Source organism: Oreochromis niloticus, linkage group LG5 (genome assembly GCF_001858045.2).
Source record: "Oreochromis niloticus isolate F11D_XX linkage group LG5, O_niloticus_UMD_NMBU, whole genome shotgun sequence".
In the NCBI taxonomy this organism is placed as follows: Eukaryota; Metazoa; Chordata; class Actinopteri; order Cichliformes; family Cichlidae; genus Oreochromis; species Oreochromis niloticus.
The window spans coordinates 35,109,981-35,129,080 of NC_031970.2; the positions used below are offsets into that span (position 1 = coordinate 35,109,981).

A 19,100-nucleotide genomic window follows, 5' to 3' on the forward strand; every position below is an offset into this window, starting at 1 on the left:
TTCGGGAACGCCCTCACCGATAGTGGTCAAATTTCTGAGCCCTATAATAATTTAAAAGTGGTCCCCGTGAGTTGACCGGAAACCCCACTCCTAGGCGCTTTCGAATCCCGTCTGCGCCTGAAGCTTTACTTAAGGTTTACCTGTCAATCACATTCAAACGGGACCACCCGAGTCTAACTCTTCACTCAAACAGCGCGGTAAAAAAGTAGTGCTTGATCACTTAGTTTTTAAAGGGTGCTCGAAATCCCGCGGGTACTACCCGCTGATCAATACAGGGATAAATCCCTAAACCAAATATCCTAACCTAATATCTCTTTTCTTCGCTGACGTCACACTCAACAAACACAACACATCAACTTAAACACCTATCACATCAACTTAAAATGCACCCCAGGATTAATCACAATAAGTTTTGTCAAATATCTCCAAACTTTACTTTTATTTATTTCTAATTACCCAAAATCACCATGGACATGTCACCTGAAATCTACTTAACAGATTTTATAATTTAGTTTAATTTCACCACTACTGAGCCAATTTGACGGTCACGATCATCAACTCAGCGGACAAATAATTTAGAATTCATCCAATATGCACAAATTTGCTTTTCTTTGAACAGGCTTGTGCCTACCTTTAAATCTTTTAGACCGGCCTGTTGTCCGCCTCATATCAGATCGTACCTTAAGCTCCAAATTAGTCCCCTCAGCCGCAAAAGAATCCGGGTCACGGCACCAAGTATTAAATTCTGTTCTTTGTATTCTTTAACGGCCAAGAAAGACACGGCCCAAAGTGGTCTAACTCAAAAGATGATTTTTAATTTTACATTTTCCGCAAAATGGAGACTTAGCACAGAAACGCCAGCTCAAGTCTGAAAACATTAGAAGCCAGCATGGTTATATATATAGTTCCGCTGCACGTCATACACCCTCAGTTTACTTAGTTCCTCATTTTTGTGTCTGATTTATTAATATGCCTGTGCACTAAAACTTCCTCTTTTCTTTACTTCTCCTTTCTAAAGTCTGTTGCCAGGGCAACTTGTCACCCTTAACCTAATCTTGTCTCCTCTGAGCTCATTTTCTACAGGCCTCTCATTAAAATACATAAAACAATATAATCAGAAAATAAGCCTTAAGAATATATATTTAAATCCCAACACTAGATTTATCTGTTAAAAAGTAGATGTGCCATTTGATAATTGAGGAATGTGTAGTTAAATGTTTTAGATTCTGATTTAAAATAAAAGGCTAAACAGTATGCAGTGATAAAACCAATAAACCACAGATGAGTATAAGGGCCGTGTTTTAAAAATAAATGCATTTGTAACACTGATCATACTCTTTAATTGTCTGAAAACAAATTAATGAGCTTAGTCAGCTATTTACATCTTTATTTAAAGTGCCCACAGTATATCTCTTAAAGCATTTTATCGTAACTACTGTGAGCCCTGCATAGTAATTGCTTTCATCTGGATGAGCTTTGTTTGGGACTGAAATAACAACAGAAGTTTTCAAAGACATAAAAGTAGTATCTAAGGACTGCTGAAATCTGTTGCTTCAAATGTGGATCCTATGCACAAATCTTTCAAATAAAAGCTCAAATTCCATCAGCCCCAGAACAGTTTTTAGAGCACACATTTAAACATTGACAGAAAACATTCTGGTTCAGTTCAACATTACCATGTTGTATAAAATTGAGGGAGTCTGGTTACTTCATGCACTCTGTTCTTTTTTTTCTTTTCTTTTTTTTTGCCTGTCCCGTTTGGCTCTTTTGCCATCAGAATTATTGTCTAAAGGTAAAGAAGATGCCTAGCGGATTTACCAAATGGACCAACCCAGCCTTGCCGTATTGGTTTATTTGATTCACCTTTTATTGTTTATTTTATTTTAATTTGCTAAATACGGGACAGACTTGACTGGGGAAAAGAAAGGGGAGAAAGAAAGAGGGAAAGAAAAACAGCAGGGAAGAGGACGGTATATAAAGGGCAAAAAACAAAAACCAACAAAATAAGCAGACGAAAAATACATATATCAATCACCTGGATCACCTGTTGAGAAAGAAAAAAGAGAAAACAAGTAGAAAAAAAACAGCAATATAATAAACAACATCATCATGATGATGTATGGGAATATAACAGTAAATACTAAATAATAAACATTATTGTGCAGCACGTAAGATCGACAGCGCACAGTGTGCTTTGAGGTAGGAGCCAAAAAGGGTGTAGTTTGTGTCTGTGAGCACCCGTGTGTACACCTGTGAGCATGAGCGCGCTTGTATTTAAAAGGTTCCTTCATGTAATGATCTGCTAGAGGGTGTGGGGGGCCATAGCCCCGTCCTCCAGGGCTTGAAGCAGGTATGGATGAGATCAAGACTCCAGACATCCAGAGACCCTCAGAACACAAGAGACCAAGGAAGACCAACAGAGGGGCAGCCGCGCCACTATCCCAGAAAGAGCTGAGGAGAGTCCCAGATGAGGGGTCACTCAGCAGCCGCGGAGCAGAAGCCAGGGGGGGTTGCAGTGACGTGCCCATGAGCTCTGCCAGCAGCCAGCTGTATGCACTCTGTTCTAAAGTCCGCAGTAAAAAAAAAAAAAGCATTGCTTAGCCAAAACGAAGCTTCTAACTAAGCTAATAAAAACAGCCTTCTGTTGGACTCTATATCTGGGTTCAGCAAAGTTGTTTAAAAAAAATATGTATTTTTGGCTTTTACTTTATTCGATAGACATAGTGTACATAGGACAGGAAAGCAGTGGCAGAGAGGGAGAGGGGGGAAAACATGCGGCAAAGGGAAGCAGGTCGGACTTGAAGCTGGGCTGCTCTCAGTCGCATGGCATGTGGTCGCCCGCGCAATGCACTGAACTAAACTGGCTCCCACAGCAAAGTCATTTACCCCCAAAATAAGCCAACAACAGAGATCAGATCTTAACCCAGGGGTGCGTAATAATTGTCGCAATGGACTATATGAGAAACTGGGTCTGAGGTAGAAGACCACACCATTAAGCTGAACTTTTTTTTGCTTGTAGTTTAATTATTATTGCTGCAGTTTTTCCAGTTCTTTCCTTTTGTTCAGTGAGATTTATTAGTCTGTTTAGGGCTTAAACATGTGCGTTAAAGGCAGGTTGAACTTATTGTTTCTCAGGAAAACATGAACACAGCGTACAGTTTGAGTCTTAATAGCTTACTTACAACTGGGCTACACTGCCCATGAGGCTACATTCTTTAGGGCTATGCCTGTGACACTCTGCCTATTGCCTTCAAATTAAATAATTTTTTGAAAAATCATTTTTTAAAATATTTCTTCACGTCATTATGCGGCCGCAGTAGAGGTGACATGGGCCGCGAGGTTGAGACACAGGCATTAGAGCCTCTTAATGCGTGTTTTGTTTGGGTTTCCACCGGCGTGAAATTACCAAAAATAGAGAGGGCAGTCTTACATATGAAACAGGAAAAGACCGTTGTGTAATCCATTTATTTCAACAAAGTAACTGTATTCTAAATACCACCTCCAATACTATGGAGCTTCCTTGCATAGTCAGGACCTGGTTGATCCCCATCAGCATCGGGGGGTCGGCCCATCATCATCTCCGCTGGAGTCCGGATCTCCCTGACCAACATCAAGAGGGCAGGGGAGCATGAAGTGGAGTCTTGGACCGCCGAACCATATGCCATGAGGACCAGGGGAACATGAGTGTCCCAGTGTTTACGGCTAAACATGTTGATGTTTAGCCGTCACTTGCGCCAGTTGCTCTGCCAGTGTACGGTTAAATCTCTCAACGAGTCCATCACTCTGTGGGTGGAGGGGTGCTGTACGGTTCTTATGGGAGCCTAGTTTTTCGCACATGGCCGCAAACTCAAATTTAATGCCCTGGTCCGGGTGGATTACTTCAGGAAACTGTTGCAGTTGGGCATGGGATTTGGCTGTGGGCCCCTTCCCTGCTGTACAGCTGCCGCGGCGGTGGCAAAAGCCCTCTACATCCCGACTATGTCGGGCCCAATAGAACCCCTGCCAGAGGCGGCGGAGTGTTTTGGTGACACCAAAGTGGCCAGACCCTGGGGCCCCATGCACTGCGCGGAGCACCATCTCCTGCAGGGCACGCGGGACCACCAACTGCCACCTCATCTCGCCCGTAGCTGGTTCCTTCCAGCCCCTTTGCAGCACTCCATCGCACCGCCGCAAGACATTAAACATGGACCAGAGTCCCTTTGTGGCTTGCACTGACCTTAGGGTTGTCGCTGTTCCTCAATCCACCCAAGCACTGTTTGAGGTCAGCATCCTCCTAGCTTTTGATGTCTCCACTCTGTTGCATCCACAGCATCTGGCCGTTCCTTTACCCCGGTCACAGCACACTTTACATCGGGCACCAATTGGTCCTCCTCCTGAGCTTCCTTCCTCTAACAATAGTGGCATCCGTCTTGGGCACAGGGTCTGCGGGAAAGCACATCTGCATATCTGTGCTGGGACCCCAGGTCAGTGTACAACCTCAAAATCATGAGCCTGTAGCTCCTCAATCCAGCGTGCTAGCTGCCTCTCTGGCTCCTTAAAAGACATGAGCAACTGCAAGGCAGCATGGTCAGTTCTGACCATAAAGTGGAGGCCCCGAGGTAGTACTTAAAGGTCCTGGTTTTTTTGGACCTTTCCTCTGCTTTTGATATGGTTGATCATAACACTCTTCTACTAAGACTCGAGCATACTGTGGGTATAAGAGGCACTGCCCTCAACTGGTTTAAATCTTATCTTGCTGACAGGTCTTTCTCGGTTAAGTTGGGCAACTTCTCATCTTCCTCGGTACCTGTACGCTGTGGTGTGCCTCAAGGATCTGTATTAGGCCCTATTCTCTTCTCACTATATCTGCTCCCTCTTGGAGCAATTTTTGAGAAGTATAATATTGCCTTTCATTGCTATGCTGATGATATACAGATTTATTTTGAGATTACTGAAGATCTTGCTGTGTCTTTCCACTATTTTCATGAATGCATGTGTGAGGTTAAAGATTGGTTCAAGAGTAATTCTCTTGTCCTGAACGAAAAGAAAACGGAGATCGTGGTGTTCGATAGTAAAATCCCCCGTGACCAATTGTGTGCTGCTCTGGTGCCTTTTGCTAGCTCCCCTTCTGATTATGCCAGTAATTTGGGCATACTACTGGATAGCTCGTTTAAATTTGACAAGCAAGTGTCTGCTGTTGTGAGGTCTAGTTTTAATCAGCTGCGCCTCATTTCTAAGGCTAAGCGCTATATTCCGCACAATGTCCTGGAAAAACTTATTCACGCATTCGTGACTTCCAGGTTGGACTACTGCAACTCTCTTTGCATTGGCCTTTCCTCCTCCCTTCTCGTTAGATTGCAGACTGTCCAGAATGCGGCGGCATGCCTTTTGACAGGTAGCAGGAAGTTTTCTTCCATCACTTCTATTCTTGCTGGCTTGCACTGGCTGCCAGTTAAATACCGTACTCACTTTAAAGTACTACTTTTCACTTACAAAATTATCAATAATTTGGCGCCGAGCTACCTCAATGAGCTTCTTAGGTTGCACACTCCTTTCAGAGCACTTAGATCTGCTACCCAACTTCTTCTGGAGCAACCTCGTTCTCGGCTGAAATCTCGCGGCGACCGTGCGTTTGCTGTAGCTGCCCCAGTCTTATGGAACAATCTTCCTGTTGCTATCCGGGCGTCTGACTCTATGCCACTGTTTAAATCACGGCTGAAGACTTATTTATTTAATCTTGCTTTTCCACCTAGTTAACATTTGGTGTGTATTGCTACATTTTTATCCGTTATGCTTGTTAACTACTTTTATGTATTATGATTGTCAAGGTTTTATAATTGATATGTGCCAGGTCCTCTCTCTTTTCCCTCCCATCTCCTTTTTCCCATTTTATTTTTATTTTTTGTCAAGCACCTTGGTATACCCTTGGTTTTTTAGTGTGCTTTATAAATAAAGTTTTATTATTATTATTATTAAAGTGGCGTATGACACATACCACTGCAAGCAGCTCCCACCTTGTTACACAATAGCGGCGTTCAGCTTTGTTGAAGGCCTGACTATGGTATGCCACCACTTTCTCCCCGCCAGGTGTCACCCGGTCTAGCACTGCACCAGATCCGACACTGCTGGCATCTGTGTCAAGGACAAAGGGCAGAGTGGGGTCAGGCGGAGAGAGCACTGGGGCCCCCACTAGGGCTTCCTGCAGTGAGGTGAAAGCTCCCTGGCAGCCTGCTGTCCACTGGAAGGTCACACCCTTTTGAAGCAGGTGGAACAGTGGCGCGGCTATGTAGGAGAAACCCTTTACAAACCGTCTGTAGTACAATGCTAAGCCCAGGAAGATTTTTAACTCCTGCACAGATTTTGGGGTGGGCCAGTCCTTCACAGCTTGGATCTTATCATCCATGGTGCCGACCCCCCCGGCCCCCAGTCGGTGCCCCAGTAACGTGACCTCACGTCGCATTAAGCAGCATGGGTTGAGTTTTAGCCCTGCAGCAAATACCCTCTCCAGAACCTGTCTGAGGGCCCCAAGGGCAGCATGGAAAGAAGCACCATGGACCAAGATGTCGTCCAGGTACACCACGCATTCTCCGCGGGGAATTCAAGTGAGCACCTTATCCATGAGTCTCTCAAACGTGGCAGGGGCATTGCAGAGGCCAAAACAAAGAACTTTAAATTGCCATAAGCCTCCGCTGGTAATAAATGCAGTCTTTGGTCTGGCATCTGATGTGAGGGGTACCTGCCAGTACAAACTGTGTAGGTCTAGGGAGGAGAACCATGAGGATCCCGCCACAGTGTCAAGGGTCTCATCTATACACGGTTGAGGATATGGGTCCTTCTTTGTCACCTTATTCAAAGGCTGGAAATCTTTCTTTGGAACCATAATAACCAGGGAGGCCCAGGGGCTGGTGGATGGTTCAATGAGTCCAGCACGCTGCATCTCTTGCAGAGCCCTGTCCGCTGCAGCCTGTCTGGCCAGGGGGAGGCGTCTAGGCCTCATCCGAATGGGCTGTGCATCTCCAGTAATAGTAGCCCTGCTTGCTAGCGGTCAGTCCATCGCAGTTCTACTCCCACACCCCCCTCCAGCTGAAACTCTCCCATCCTTGTCCAGCGGTTCCTTAGGGAAAAGGGGAGGGCATGAAGCAGCATGGGGTGCAGTTGAGGTCAGTGCAAGTGGGTCTTTGGGGGTGGGCGGACTATCAGTCAGATCGGGGGAGGAGTCGGCTGCCAACTCAGAAAGGGCGTGGGTTGCAGGATGAGCACGTTGGGGTGGCCACCTCAACATCTGAACAACACACCCGTCAGGAAACGAGAGCATCCCCCCCTTGTGTCAATAATGCAGTCCAGTGCCCCGAGTACATCCGCCCCAGTATACAGTCTTTCAGGTTTGCAACCCATACCGAGCAGCGGACTGACTTCCTCCCCACACTCAGGGTGAGCAGCGCTTCCCCTAGCATGGGGGCCCGCTCTCCCGTGACAGTCTGCAGCTTCACCATGGTAGGGAGGATGCAATCCCCCTTCCCACCACATCAGGTCTTAAAACTGTCACTGAAGACCCGGTATCCACCAGGGCTGAGCAGCATAGTCCATTCACGACTAATGGAGCGTACTAGCAGCTGCCAACCCAAGTCCTGCCCAACAAAACAAGCCGCTCCACCTGTCCATCCACAGCTCGGCAGGGGCGCTGTGCAACCCCGTTGGCCCTGAGCTGGGTTGTTCCTCCAGGAAAAGGAGGTCGGGACACAGCTCCAGGGTCCTGCATCGTCCCGGTTATGCAGACCGCATGTCGTTTCCCTGATCCCCGCAGGCATGGGGACAGTCTCGGGCTAGGTGGCCTGGCCGTCCACATCCCCAGCAGACCCTCGGCCCCCATCTTGGCCTTTGTTCCCCACGCAGCGTGACAGCTCTCACCAATTGGGTCAATCCATCTGCCCATGTGGGTTCAGGGGCTCCAGGTGCAGTCCCACCTGCAGCCCCTGTCTGTGGTGGCCCGGTCAGCTCAGTCAGGGGTTTAGCAGCCCCAGCAGACAGTAACTCTCTCTCTGTAGTCAGCTCTAGGGCCTTATGAAGGGATTTAGGATGAACTAACAGTGTCTGGATCCGCAGCTCATCCGGTAGCAGGGCCTGGAGGAAGTGGTCATGAGCTAATTTGCCCTGGATGGTAGGGGGCATGTGGGCATAGGTGCAGTGGACCAGCCCCTCAGTGTCATTAGCTAGGTCCCTAATGGACTCCCCCGGTCGGCGGCGGCGGCTGCACAGCTCTCTGCTCGGAGCAGAGCAAGAACCGAACCGCCTCTTCAGAGCCCCGACCAAAGCATCATAATCCCCCCTGCCCTCTGGGCTCAAAAGCAGCAAGCAAGACAGGGCATCACCAGTAAGGCACATAGCTAGCTGCAGGGATTTCTCTTCAGCAGATCACCCACCAGCCCTGGCCACCAGTTCAAATTGTGCATGAAAACCTTCACAGTCAGCCTTGCCATCATACCTGGGGGTCTTCATGGATGCGTGGAAAGTGCCTCTATACGACGGCATGTCTCTCTCCACACCCCCAGCCGCTGTAGAAGTCCCCAAAGAGCTCTGTCGGCCACCCGAACGGTGAGAGGATGCAAAGCCGGCTTCTCTTGCCATATCCATGGTTGTTCGCCTCACCCACTCTTTGTGCTCCGCAAACCTCCGGTCCCCGGCGGAGTAGCCGTGTCCGTGAGCATCCGCTGTAGGTTCTCATGTGATCTTGGAGTAATCCATTGGAAGCATTCCGCAAAGTCCCGCAAAAATCTCCAGCGTCCACAGCTGATGCCGTGAGTCAAGGCGGCATGAGCGCGGATAACTCCGGAGGAGTGGCAATTCTGAACACAAAACACTGATAACACAACAGTCAACTAACTTGTAACCCAGTCCGTTGCAATATTAATAATTAGTTTAATCAACTAGTGTTTCTAAGTGCCAACTAGTGATGTTAAATGTGTCTAACTGACCAGGATCTGGAACATCCCAAACTCCCACTCACTGAAATTCATTGCAGCTGTTCACATAATAGCACTATAGACTACCTAAGTCACGCCCCTACTGGTGGGCCTGATGGGACCTTTGATCAGAAAACTTCCATGTCGCTGAAATATGTGGTGGTCATTCAAGCTAAAAGAAATCTCAAGATTTATTTTTTTAAATATCAGAGTTTTTTTTGGGGGGGGGGGCATTTCAAATGTGGGACTTTTGGGGTTTTTATGAGAAAACACCAATATGCTCAAATTATAAGTTTTCACAATTTCTTATCCACCGGTTAGAATATCAACTTTGTTTACATGGCACCATGGACCTCGGCCTCTTTGGCTCAGAGACAGAGGCTGCCACTCCCAGGCAGTAAATGCCTTCAGTGCAGGTCCCACTGAAGGCATTTACTGTGGGACCCTTCAGTGCAGGTCCCACAAACACAATGTTAACATGATTGGTAGAATCAGATGGTCTGATATCAGGTTTCTTCTTCTGCACCTCTCTGGATTTCTCCTTATATGTCGAAGACCCCTTTGTAGGCAAGACGCCTGTTACAGTGGCAACCACCTCTTATCCTGATAGTATCTGAGTGAATAAAAGAATATTCTAAAATACACTGTGTGCGGTGAAGAATAAAACAACTGTGTGATGCTAATTATGAGGTATTAGCCTTAAAGATAAAAATAAATCCCAACAGTAGACTTTTCAGATTTTCATCACAGGATTATGGTGGGAAAACCACCCAAACTGGCCTTAACCATGACCTGACCAGGCTAATTTTATGCCTGTTTGGTTCGTTAGCTAGCTAACTAATATTAACGTTAGCTAGAGAGTGCTACTTGTTGTAGCATTAATTACAACATATTGTGGTGAGCTCAGACAAGGAGGAGACAGAGGTTTCGTTCGGTCTTGCTTCCCGCCGTGTTAGCCAGGAAGCACAGCCGTTTATTTTGATTTAACGGGAGAACACTGCCGCTAGCAAACTGCTCAGCAGCACTAGCACAACAACAACAACAAAAACAAAAGGCGCTCTCTCACCCGGAAAAACACACTGTCGCTGAGAGAGCGCGTCACCTGTCACCATGGCAACATGACAACAAAACATAACTGTCAGAACAAACCCCGAACAGCCCTGGCCCACTACAATATTAACAGATATACTTGCTTGATAAGTTACCGTTTTATTCTTCAAAAGAATAAACAAGACAGCACTTGTGTCGAGTCAGTAGGTTACCCTCACTGCTCCGGCATTTGTGCTGCTGGACTGGTGAGACTGCTGAGTGGGAGAGACTGAACAGGCTTGCGCACTTCTTCATAAATGCACAGTGGGAGTGACATTGGCTACATACTGTTGCTAGTGAGCTTTAAATAAAGTAATGTTCAATCTAAACACTAAGTATTTTTCCATTTTTCACAATGCAAATAACTGTTACTTCACAAGCGTTAAGGGCATATTGTTGATAGTAAAGTTAACTAATTCATGTATGTCAGGGTAGCTACTGGATTTGACAGTGTGCAAGCATCACTTGCTGTATCTTGCTTGTTCAGTGTACATAACCTCCGTGGTTATATTTTAGAAACCATGATGGATGTACAAACATGCATGGATATATGTGCAGAAAGTGAATGAACTTCCATTAGCACTGCGCCCCCTGGTGGTAAACAGGACATTACCACTTGTTTTCATAAATGCTGCTTGGGGGTGTTAACATTCCTGTTTGTACTGTACACGTCACGGGAGCGGGATATCATTGCAGCCACATATCAGCCAGCTATCGGTCAGGAATCCACCAGGTATCCGTCATGGTCCTGTCAGGAATGAGGCCGCCATGTGGCTGTATCTGTATATGTGAATGATTTTACTCTTTTCTTCTTGAGAAAATATATAAGTCCATTGATAATATTGACTCGAAGTACTCTCCCAATCAAAAGTGCAAAAAACTAACTGTTATTCACAGACTTCATCAACTGTCCTGATAAAGTTAACTATTTTAGTTACAGCAGCATGGTTAATTAACATGACACCTCTTGATGTGTGATAAAAAAACATACCAATTTCAGTTTTGGGTTTACTTCAGTAACATTATCTTGTATCCTATTCAAAAGTCAAATATTTTTCAGTGTCACACTTGGACAGTCATTACAGTGGTCCCTCACTATAGCGCGGTTCACCTTTCGCAGCCTCGCTGTTTTGCTGATTTTTGCATGCTTGTTTTTTTTGTGTTTTTTTTTTGGACAGCGCATTGTGTTCTTCATCCTGATCAGCTGTAGAACATTGTCAATCAATCTCGTGCCATGTCTCCTGTACAGTACAGAATGCGTTCCGCTTGCCAAATTTACAAAAATCTTTGATCGCTAGCAGTGTGACTCTAAAGTGCTGAAGTTTTCTCCCCAACAAACACAACAATGTCGGCAAAACGTTCACCACAGTCAAAGGCACCTGCGGTAACACCCAAAAGACGGAGGAAGATTCAATTCAATTCAATTCAATTTTATTTATATAGCACCAAATCACAACAACAGTCGCCTCAAGGTGCTTTATATTGCACAGTAGATCGTACAATAATAGATACAGAGAAAAACCCAGCAATCATATGACCCCGTATGAACAAGCACTTTGGAGACAGTGGGAAGGAAAAACTCCCTTTTAACAGGAAGAAACCTCCGGCAGAACCAGGCTCAGGGAGGGGCGGTCATCTGCTGTGACCGGTTAGGGTGAGAGAAGTGAGACAGGATAAAGACATGATAAAGACCAACAGGATAAAGACCAACTGTTTGTGCAACGGTTAGCATCGCACAAAAAGTTGGTGTTCTGGTAAAAGAAAGGTAGAAGTTACCGTATTTTTCGGATTATAAAGTTATATAAGATTATAAGGCACATTAAGTGAAAGAAAACAGTCAGACAAGTCAAACTTTATTCTTCTTGCTTCCTCTACTTCCATACCATTGATTCATTAATGTTGAATTCTCTGGCAGCTGCTCTAGTCCCATGTTCTGAACCTGAAAACAGGGTTTGATCTTTGGTTTCATTCTATAATACTGGACTTATTTTTCTATGAAGGTTTGAACTTTAAGAGTGTTTAAACAAGAGAGAAAAGTGTTAAAATGTTCATGTATGTCTGAGAATAGTGTATAAAGTGTGTAGAGATGGGTTTTACTGTTATGTGACGGCTGTGTGCAGGCAGGAAAAGGACCCAAAGTGCAGACTCCGGAGACAGACGTGAACTCAAAAAAACAGCTTTAATGCTGAACTCAAAGTAACAAACTTCCAAAGTGCAAAAATAAACTCAGGCAAGCAGACAGAACACACAGCATAGTAAACGGTAGATCGCGACAATGACAAACTGAAACACAGGGCTTAAATACATAGAGGGAGCAATCAGGGAATGGGCAACAGGAGGGAAACACAGCTGGGGCAAATCAGGCCTAACGAAACAGGGGAAGCAAAACCAGACACATTAACATAAGACACGCACCTCCAAAGTAAAACAGGAAACATAACACAGACTGAACTTAAAGACACAGACTCACAGGCAGGCACTGCAACAGAGGGAACAGAGACGTGGGACCAGGGCAGACACAGACACTGACTGGACACGGGGATATAGCAGACAGCAACTAAGGACTACACAGAGACATAAACCATAAGATAGAACTCCAACTAAGAAACCAAAGACTAGAAATGATAAATAACATAATAACTCAAAACCCTGGGTCAACGACCCAGGCATCCTAACATTTACAGCCTTAAAACATCTATAATAACTGTAAAAAATTAAGCTGGCTATCTCGGGTTATTTTTAGAACATAACTCCTGTGATAAAACAGGGACCACTGTACTTATAACAGCTACCATGTTATCCCATTTCAGCCCATGTGGTAAATGGTAAATGGACTGATTCTTATATAGAGCTTTTCTTTTCTCCTGGAGTACTCAAAGCGCTCTATACAACATACATATATACATATCTGTCCACGCATTTGCTGACCTCCCTGAACAAATTATTCCTGTTATAGTCCTGTTCCTATTCCCTTTCCCAATGGACACCTGTCTATTTGCTATCTGCCTTTTCTGTTTTTTACTGAGGAACCTTTACTGTTTGAGGAACTTCGAGCCTGGTTGAACCACTGGCTGATAGTGGTTTTCCCCTCTGTGGAGTCCACATTTGCTACCTTACATACAACATCAGCTGTCGCCAATGCTACTACTTACGTCACCTTCTGGCTGCACTGGATTTGTTCAACTTAGCCAGAAAATAGCTCAGCCATAAAGTGGGATGTTCAACCTTTACCACACCTGAGAGAACTCCTGCTGGATTCCCTGTCTGCTGAGGACTCCTGCAATCAAGATAAGTGCATATCCAGAAATACATACAAGCCATGATTGCCTTCACCCACAATGAGGACAGGTGGCCCAGACTCTAAGCCAAGCCCAAAGCTGCTCCATGACAGCTCCTGCATGGAACATCATAGAAGAGCCACCTGAAGAGAACAAGAGCCAGCCTACATCTGTATCTAAAGGACAAAGATCACTCTTTCAAGGATGACAATGTTCACATTTTGGACAGAGAAGACAGATGGCTTGAAAGAGGAGTGAAAGAAGCCATCTATGTCCACTGTGAATGACCATCCTTAAACAGAGGCGGTGGCTTATGCCACCAACTTTCTGCCATCTATAATGCATGTGAGATCCTCTCCCAGAGGAAAAATGGCTTTGGCTCATTCAAAATGCAGCAGTCAGAGTCCACACAGGTACATCGAAATTTGACTACATTACCACAGTATTAAAATCACCTTCCTAGCTCCCTGTACAATATAGACAATATTTGCTAAAATCATCCAGTGTTTTCAGACACGTCAGTTCCCACTGGTCTAACAGACAGCTCCCCTGACTAGCTGTTAGCTGAGTGGGAGTTCAAGGCTCACTTTAGAGAACGGCTGACTCCCAGCACATCGTTTTCAAACCCCTGCTGGTTTTCACTACTTGTGGAAGTTAATCATGAGACAGAATTCGTCTAATTATTACTTGATTTATTTCAGACGTTCCTTTTTACATGTTCATTGCTGGATTTATGGAAAAACATCATTTAATATTGCATATCCATAATTATTATAATGGATATAATTAAAGAATACTTACACTATAGCATTAATTAGAAGTGTAACGCAAAAAACTGGATTTTTACGCCTATTTTGAATTTTACTCAAATACAAATACAAATACAAATACCGGCTACTTTGCACATCTCTAATGCATCAGCATTCAGCTCTGTGCCTCTGTCACAAACAGCAATGGCAAAATTGCTCTGCTCAAGGCTTCTAAAGGAAACATCAGAAACCAGTGGGTGAAGTTATGGAAGTTTAAACCTCCTAAAAACCAGCATATTTATTTATGTCCTCTGTAATGGACCTTTGTTTTTGGTCTCTATCTTTTGACTTATTTTGGCTATCTTACTAAGACATGATAAATTAAACAGAGGACATCCTTTACATTGATATCTCATGTGTTTCAGTGTCTTCTTTTCCTCTAGTGTTATATATGTTTCCTTTTTCTATTGCAAAGACAACTGACATGTGAGGTTCTGCTGGCCTTTGCATTGGTAGCTGGTAGCTACCTGAATCAGCTATGATCTGAAATATTAAGTGTTTATAAAACCTTAGTTAACACACTCACAGAGAAGGGCATAACTTATTCAAGATGCATCAGAATACTTCATTAATAATTTACTTGGACTGTAAATGGTAGTATGTGTAAATCATAGTGTGAAGAGCACACCTATGTACAGAATTTGTCAGTAATTCCATACAGCTACATTTTGTTCTGGTAAATTAAGGGGTTTAAATTTGATTTAATGAAAATGTATCCATTTATTTCACTATACTCATCGTAGCGTTTGTATGTATCTCCTCATAGTATCATAGCATCATGTTATAATCATCTGTTCTGATATGTGTGTTTCTATGCTCACTAGTTCATTAAAGTGGTTATAGTTTTTAATGTTATTAATTTATGCTAATTGTAATACCATTAGATTTTTTGATGAGCAGTAGCTCCCCTAAATTTCCACAATACAAAAGCCAAACTGTTAAATTATGAATGCAATAACAGTGAGTGCATTTGTGCAGCTAATATCACCACAAATCAGTGTTTCCAGTTCAGCAGGCGTGAAGATACACGATGCTCAGTCTCACCAGGACAACTTTTGCTACAACAGCTGCTGTACTCAGTGTTTTTCTATCTTTGTCAAGGTGAAAGCTGCTTCGAAGTATGTGGACGTGCCTGTAAGTATTCATTTTACATCTCCGCTGTTGTAATGTATGTGTGTATAGTATGGGTCATTGTGCCTTTATCAAGTTTTGATTTGCTCATCAGATATATTTTGGAGAAATTTTAAAGTACTAAATCTAAATTCTGAAAGCTTTGGTGACTGTTTGGCTTCAAAATGTCTTCATTAATCCCAGTCCATGTTGTGTTTGCATGACTCACATGCATGTAAGTGCTGTTAAGACTCCTCTGTATTGTGTCACTCAACATATAATTCCACCCCATGATAAGAATTTGTAATCCACTTCATATAGTAGTTACATGATGACACGTGTGTCTGTAATGTAAACAAATGAGAAGAGACAGCCTTTAACCTTTTGGGTAAAAAAAAAAAGGTGTAAATATTGTAATATTTAAAAAAAAAAACTACTTAGAAAACGAAATAGTTCATATTAGAAAACTAATATGACGTGACATTCAGAGAGGCAAGAATTTGTGAAATTTACTGATCACATCTCCCGCGAAGCCTCAGCCTACACACATGATGAGTCATCACCTTCTCACAAAGACAAATTTCTGCTTTTGACTTTAAAATGACATTTGCTCTTTTATATGATGTACAGAGTGAGTGTTGTGTTGAATTTGTTGAAATTCCATCCATCTGTCTATTCATCCATCCAACCGTTCCAGTGGACCCACTACTGATTGGAGGTGTTGAAGGGATCCAGTGTAGTGCGTGTGTGTGTGTGTGTCTGTGTGTGAGTGTGTGTCTGTGTCTGTGTGTGAGTGTGTCTGTGTGTGAGTGTGTGTGTGTGTGCGTGTGTGTGTGTGTGTGTGCGTGTGTGTGTGTGTGTGTGTGTGTGTGTGTGTGTGGTTCTGCAGCATACCTAAATGGTGTATTCTGTCATTTGATGGTGATTAAATCAAATCTGACTTAAATCGCTGTTCTACCTCTTGCTGTTAAGTAGCTAATAAAAAGTCAAAGGAGTTTGCAAAGAAAAGCGTCTGGACTTTTTTAAGTTTCTTGAAGACGTTTCACCTCTCATCCGAGAAGCTTCTTCAGTTCTAAGGTCAAATGGCCGAGGCTGATTAGGTCCCACACCCGCTTTCACACCTGGGCGCATGTGATTAGAGGATCACCAGGGGGTCCTTTGTCCCTCCTTGGGGGGAAACTCCCACTGGGTTTAAATCTGGGACTCTCGGCCATTTGACCTTAGAACTGAAGAAGCTTCTCGGATGAGAGGTGAAACGTCTTCAAGCAACTTAAAGAAGTCCAGACGCTTTTCTTTGCAAACTCCTTTGACTACGATGACCTGGATGACTGAGAACCTTCACAGACATAGCTAATAAAAAGTTAAAAGAGATGTCATAATATTTATAATGCTATATATATTTGATATTGTCTTAACCAAAGCAGTATCATAACATATTGTGCTAGATCTTAATTATGAAACTACTGTCTGCTATATTTGAAGAATTCAAATGAAGCATTTTGTTTCCCTGGTGATGTGAGAATGTTTGTTTGTGTGTTCTTGTTCATCTACAAATATTTGACCATACTTTCACATCTACAATCATGATCCAGATGGTCCTGGGTGTTGGATTTCCACATTGAATGGCCCCACATTTCCTTCCCCAAATGTCCATTCATATGTATGTGGCCAGACACTGACAGCCATCATGCCTCATGCATCCATCTCTGTGCAGCATACATCGTGAGTCCTTGTTGTACAACACATGCCCATTCTGCTGTCAGGTTGGCGGCGGCGGTGGTGTTTGCATGTGTCTGTGTGCGCGTCAGTTCTAGATAAGCTGCCAACACTTTGGCCCTTGCAACATGCCAAATATCAAATTAATGCCTTGTCAGTAAATCTGAGGAGCCACTGTGTACGCTGGCAAGGGTCACAGTTTCTGGACCAGCATGCTAATTGCGTTCTCGTCTTACAACATTTGAGTTACGCTGGTTAAAAATGGCAAAAAAAAAGACTCATTCACACATTGTAGGCATTACTACAGATGTGTTACCCACATTTAGTGGGAGATGGCAATGAGTTGTTTGGATGACTTTTTGGAGTCCTAATAAAGGAAATCAAACACAAAAGGTTAAAAGAGTGTTATTTTACGAAATATGAAAATGGGAAAATATGCTGTTGTTAGAAAGACAGCTAATGTGCCGACAACTGCAATGTTCTCCCGATATTTCAGATTTCAGATATACAGTGGCGGGCCTCCTAACAGGCTGTTGTCTGAGTGTCTGCAGTTTCCCCGTTCACGTTGCACATGCCCAGGCTGCAGAGACTAGTTTCAGTCAATCTCAACTATGTCACAAGAGCTTTGTGTGCAACCCTGTAATGACTGAATGTTCCTCCTTTCCAAAATAATCCTCAACGTTTTGTGAACTATCTCAGCTCAAATGTAGTAGAACTGGCTTCCACTTTGATTAAGATAAGATAAGATAAGATAAAACTTCATTAATCCCTCGGGTGGGTTCCTCCGGGAAATTCGGTTTCCAAAAGCACAGCACCAACAGAAGTTACAGAACGTGAGCAGAATATATATACATATATATAAATACAGAGACATATATAAATAAAATATATGAAAGGGATAAATAGAATAAATAGGAATAAGAATACAAGGGAATTGCACATCTCAAGTATTGAAGTCTATTGCACCGTTGACTATTAACAAAAAGTATTGCACAGTGAAAAGGCACTACAGCTTAGTTGTCCCCCCCCTCCTTTGTCCTCCTGTCTCCCCTCCCTCTCCCCTCCAGAGAGGAGTTAAACAGTCTGATGGCATGTGGGACAAAGGAGTTTTTAAGTCTGTTGGTTCTTGACTTTGGGAGAAGCAACCTGTCACTGAACAGACTCCTCTGGTTGTTTATGGCCGTGTGCAGAGGATGCCCAGCATTGTCCATATTGTCCAGCAGTTTCTTTAGTGTCCTTTTCTCTGCCACTGTCACCAGAGTGTCCAGCTTCATGCCGACCACAGAGCCAGCCTTCCTGATCAGTTTCTCCAGCATGGATGAGTCCTTCTTTGCTGTGCTGCTCCCCCAGCACACCACAGCATAGAAAAGTACTCCAGCAACCACTGACTGGTAAAACATCCTCAGGAGCTTCCTGCAGATGTTAAAAGACCTCAGCCTCCTGAGGAAGTACAGTCGGCTTTGGCCTTTTTTATACAGGTGCTCTGTGTTGCATGACCAGTCCAGTTTGTTGTCCACCCACAGCCCAAGGTACTTGTACTTGTTGACCACCTCCACCTCCTCCCCCTCTCTCTGAACCGGCAGTGGACCTGCTCTGGACCTCCCGAAGTCCACAACCAGTTCCTTGGTCTTTGAGGTGTTGAGTGACAAAGTTCCTCACCAGACTTCTGTACTCCTCTTCCTGATTATCCCAGATACACCCCATGATGGCTGTGCCGTCTGCAAACTTCTGAATATGGCATAATTCAGAGTTATAGCAGAAGTCAGAGGTGTACAGGGTGAAGAGAAGAGGGGACAGCACAGTTCCCTGTGGTGCTCCTGTGCTGCTGACCACAGTGTCAGACGTGATGTCCTTCAGCCTGACGTACTGTGGTCTGTCAGTGAGGTAGTCGGAGAGCCAAGCGACCAGGCAGGGGTCCACCTGCATCCTGTTTAGTTTCTCCTGGAGCAGACAGGGCCGGATGGTATTAAAGGCACTGGAAAAGTCAAGAAACAGGATCCTGACCGTGCCTTTTCCCTTGTCCAGGTGTGAGTGCGCTCTGTGTAGGAGGTACAGGATGGCATCCTCCACTCCGACATCAGCCTTGTATGTGAACTGTAGTGGGTCCTGGGCATGTTATACCTGTGGTCGGAGGAGGTTGAGGAAGAGCCGCTCTAGAG

General features: G+C 44.2%; 1 protein-coding gene across 5 annotated transcripts in view; it reads left to right on the forward strand.

Moving 5' to 3' along the window:
- The window catches only part of LOC100708976 (calcium-dependent secretion activator 1), a 331,413-nt gene that overhangs the window by 266,920 nt on the left and 45,393 nt on the right, over positions 1–19,100 (forward strand). For all 5 annotated transcript variants that reach the window (XM_019358540.2, XM_019358541.2, XM_005452187.4 and 2 more), the window contains one exon: positions 15,217–15,249. In XM_019358540.2, coding sequence (XP_019214085.1) covers positions 15,217–15,249 — 33 coding nt within the window. The remainder of the gene's footprint in view (positions 1–15,216; positions 15,250–19,100) is intronic.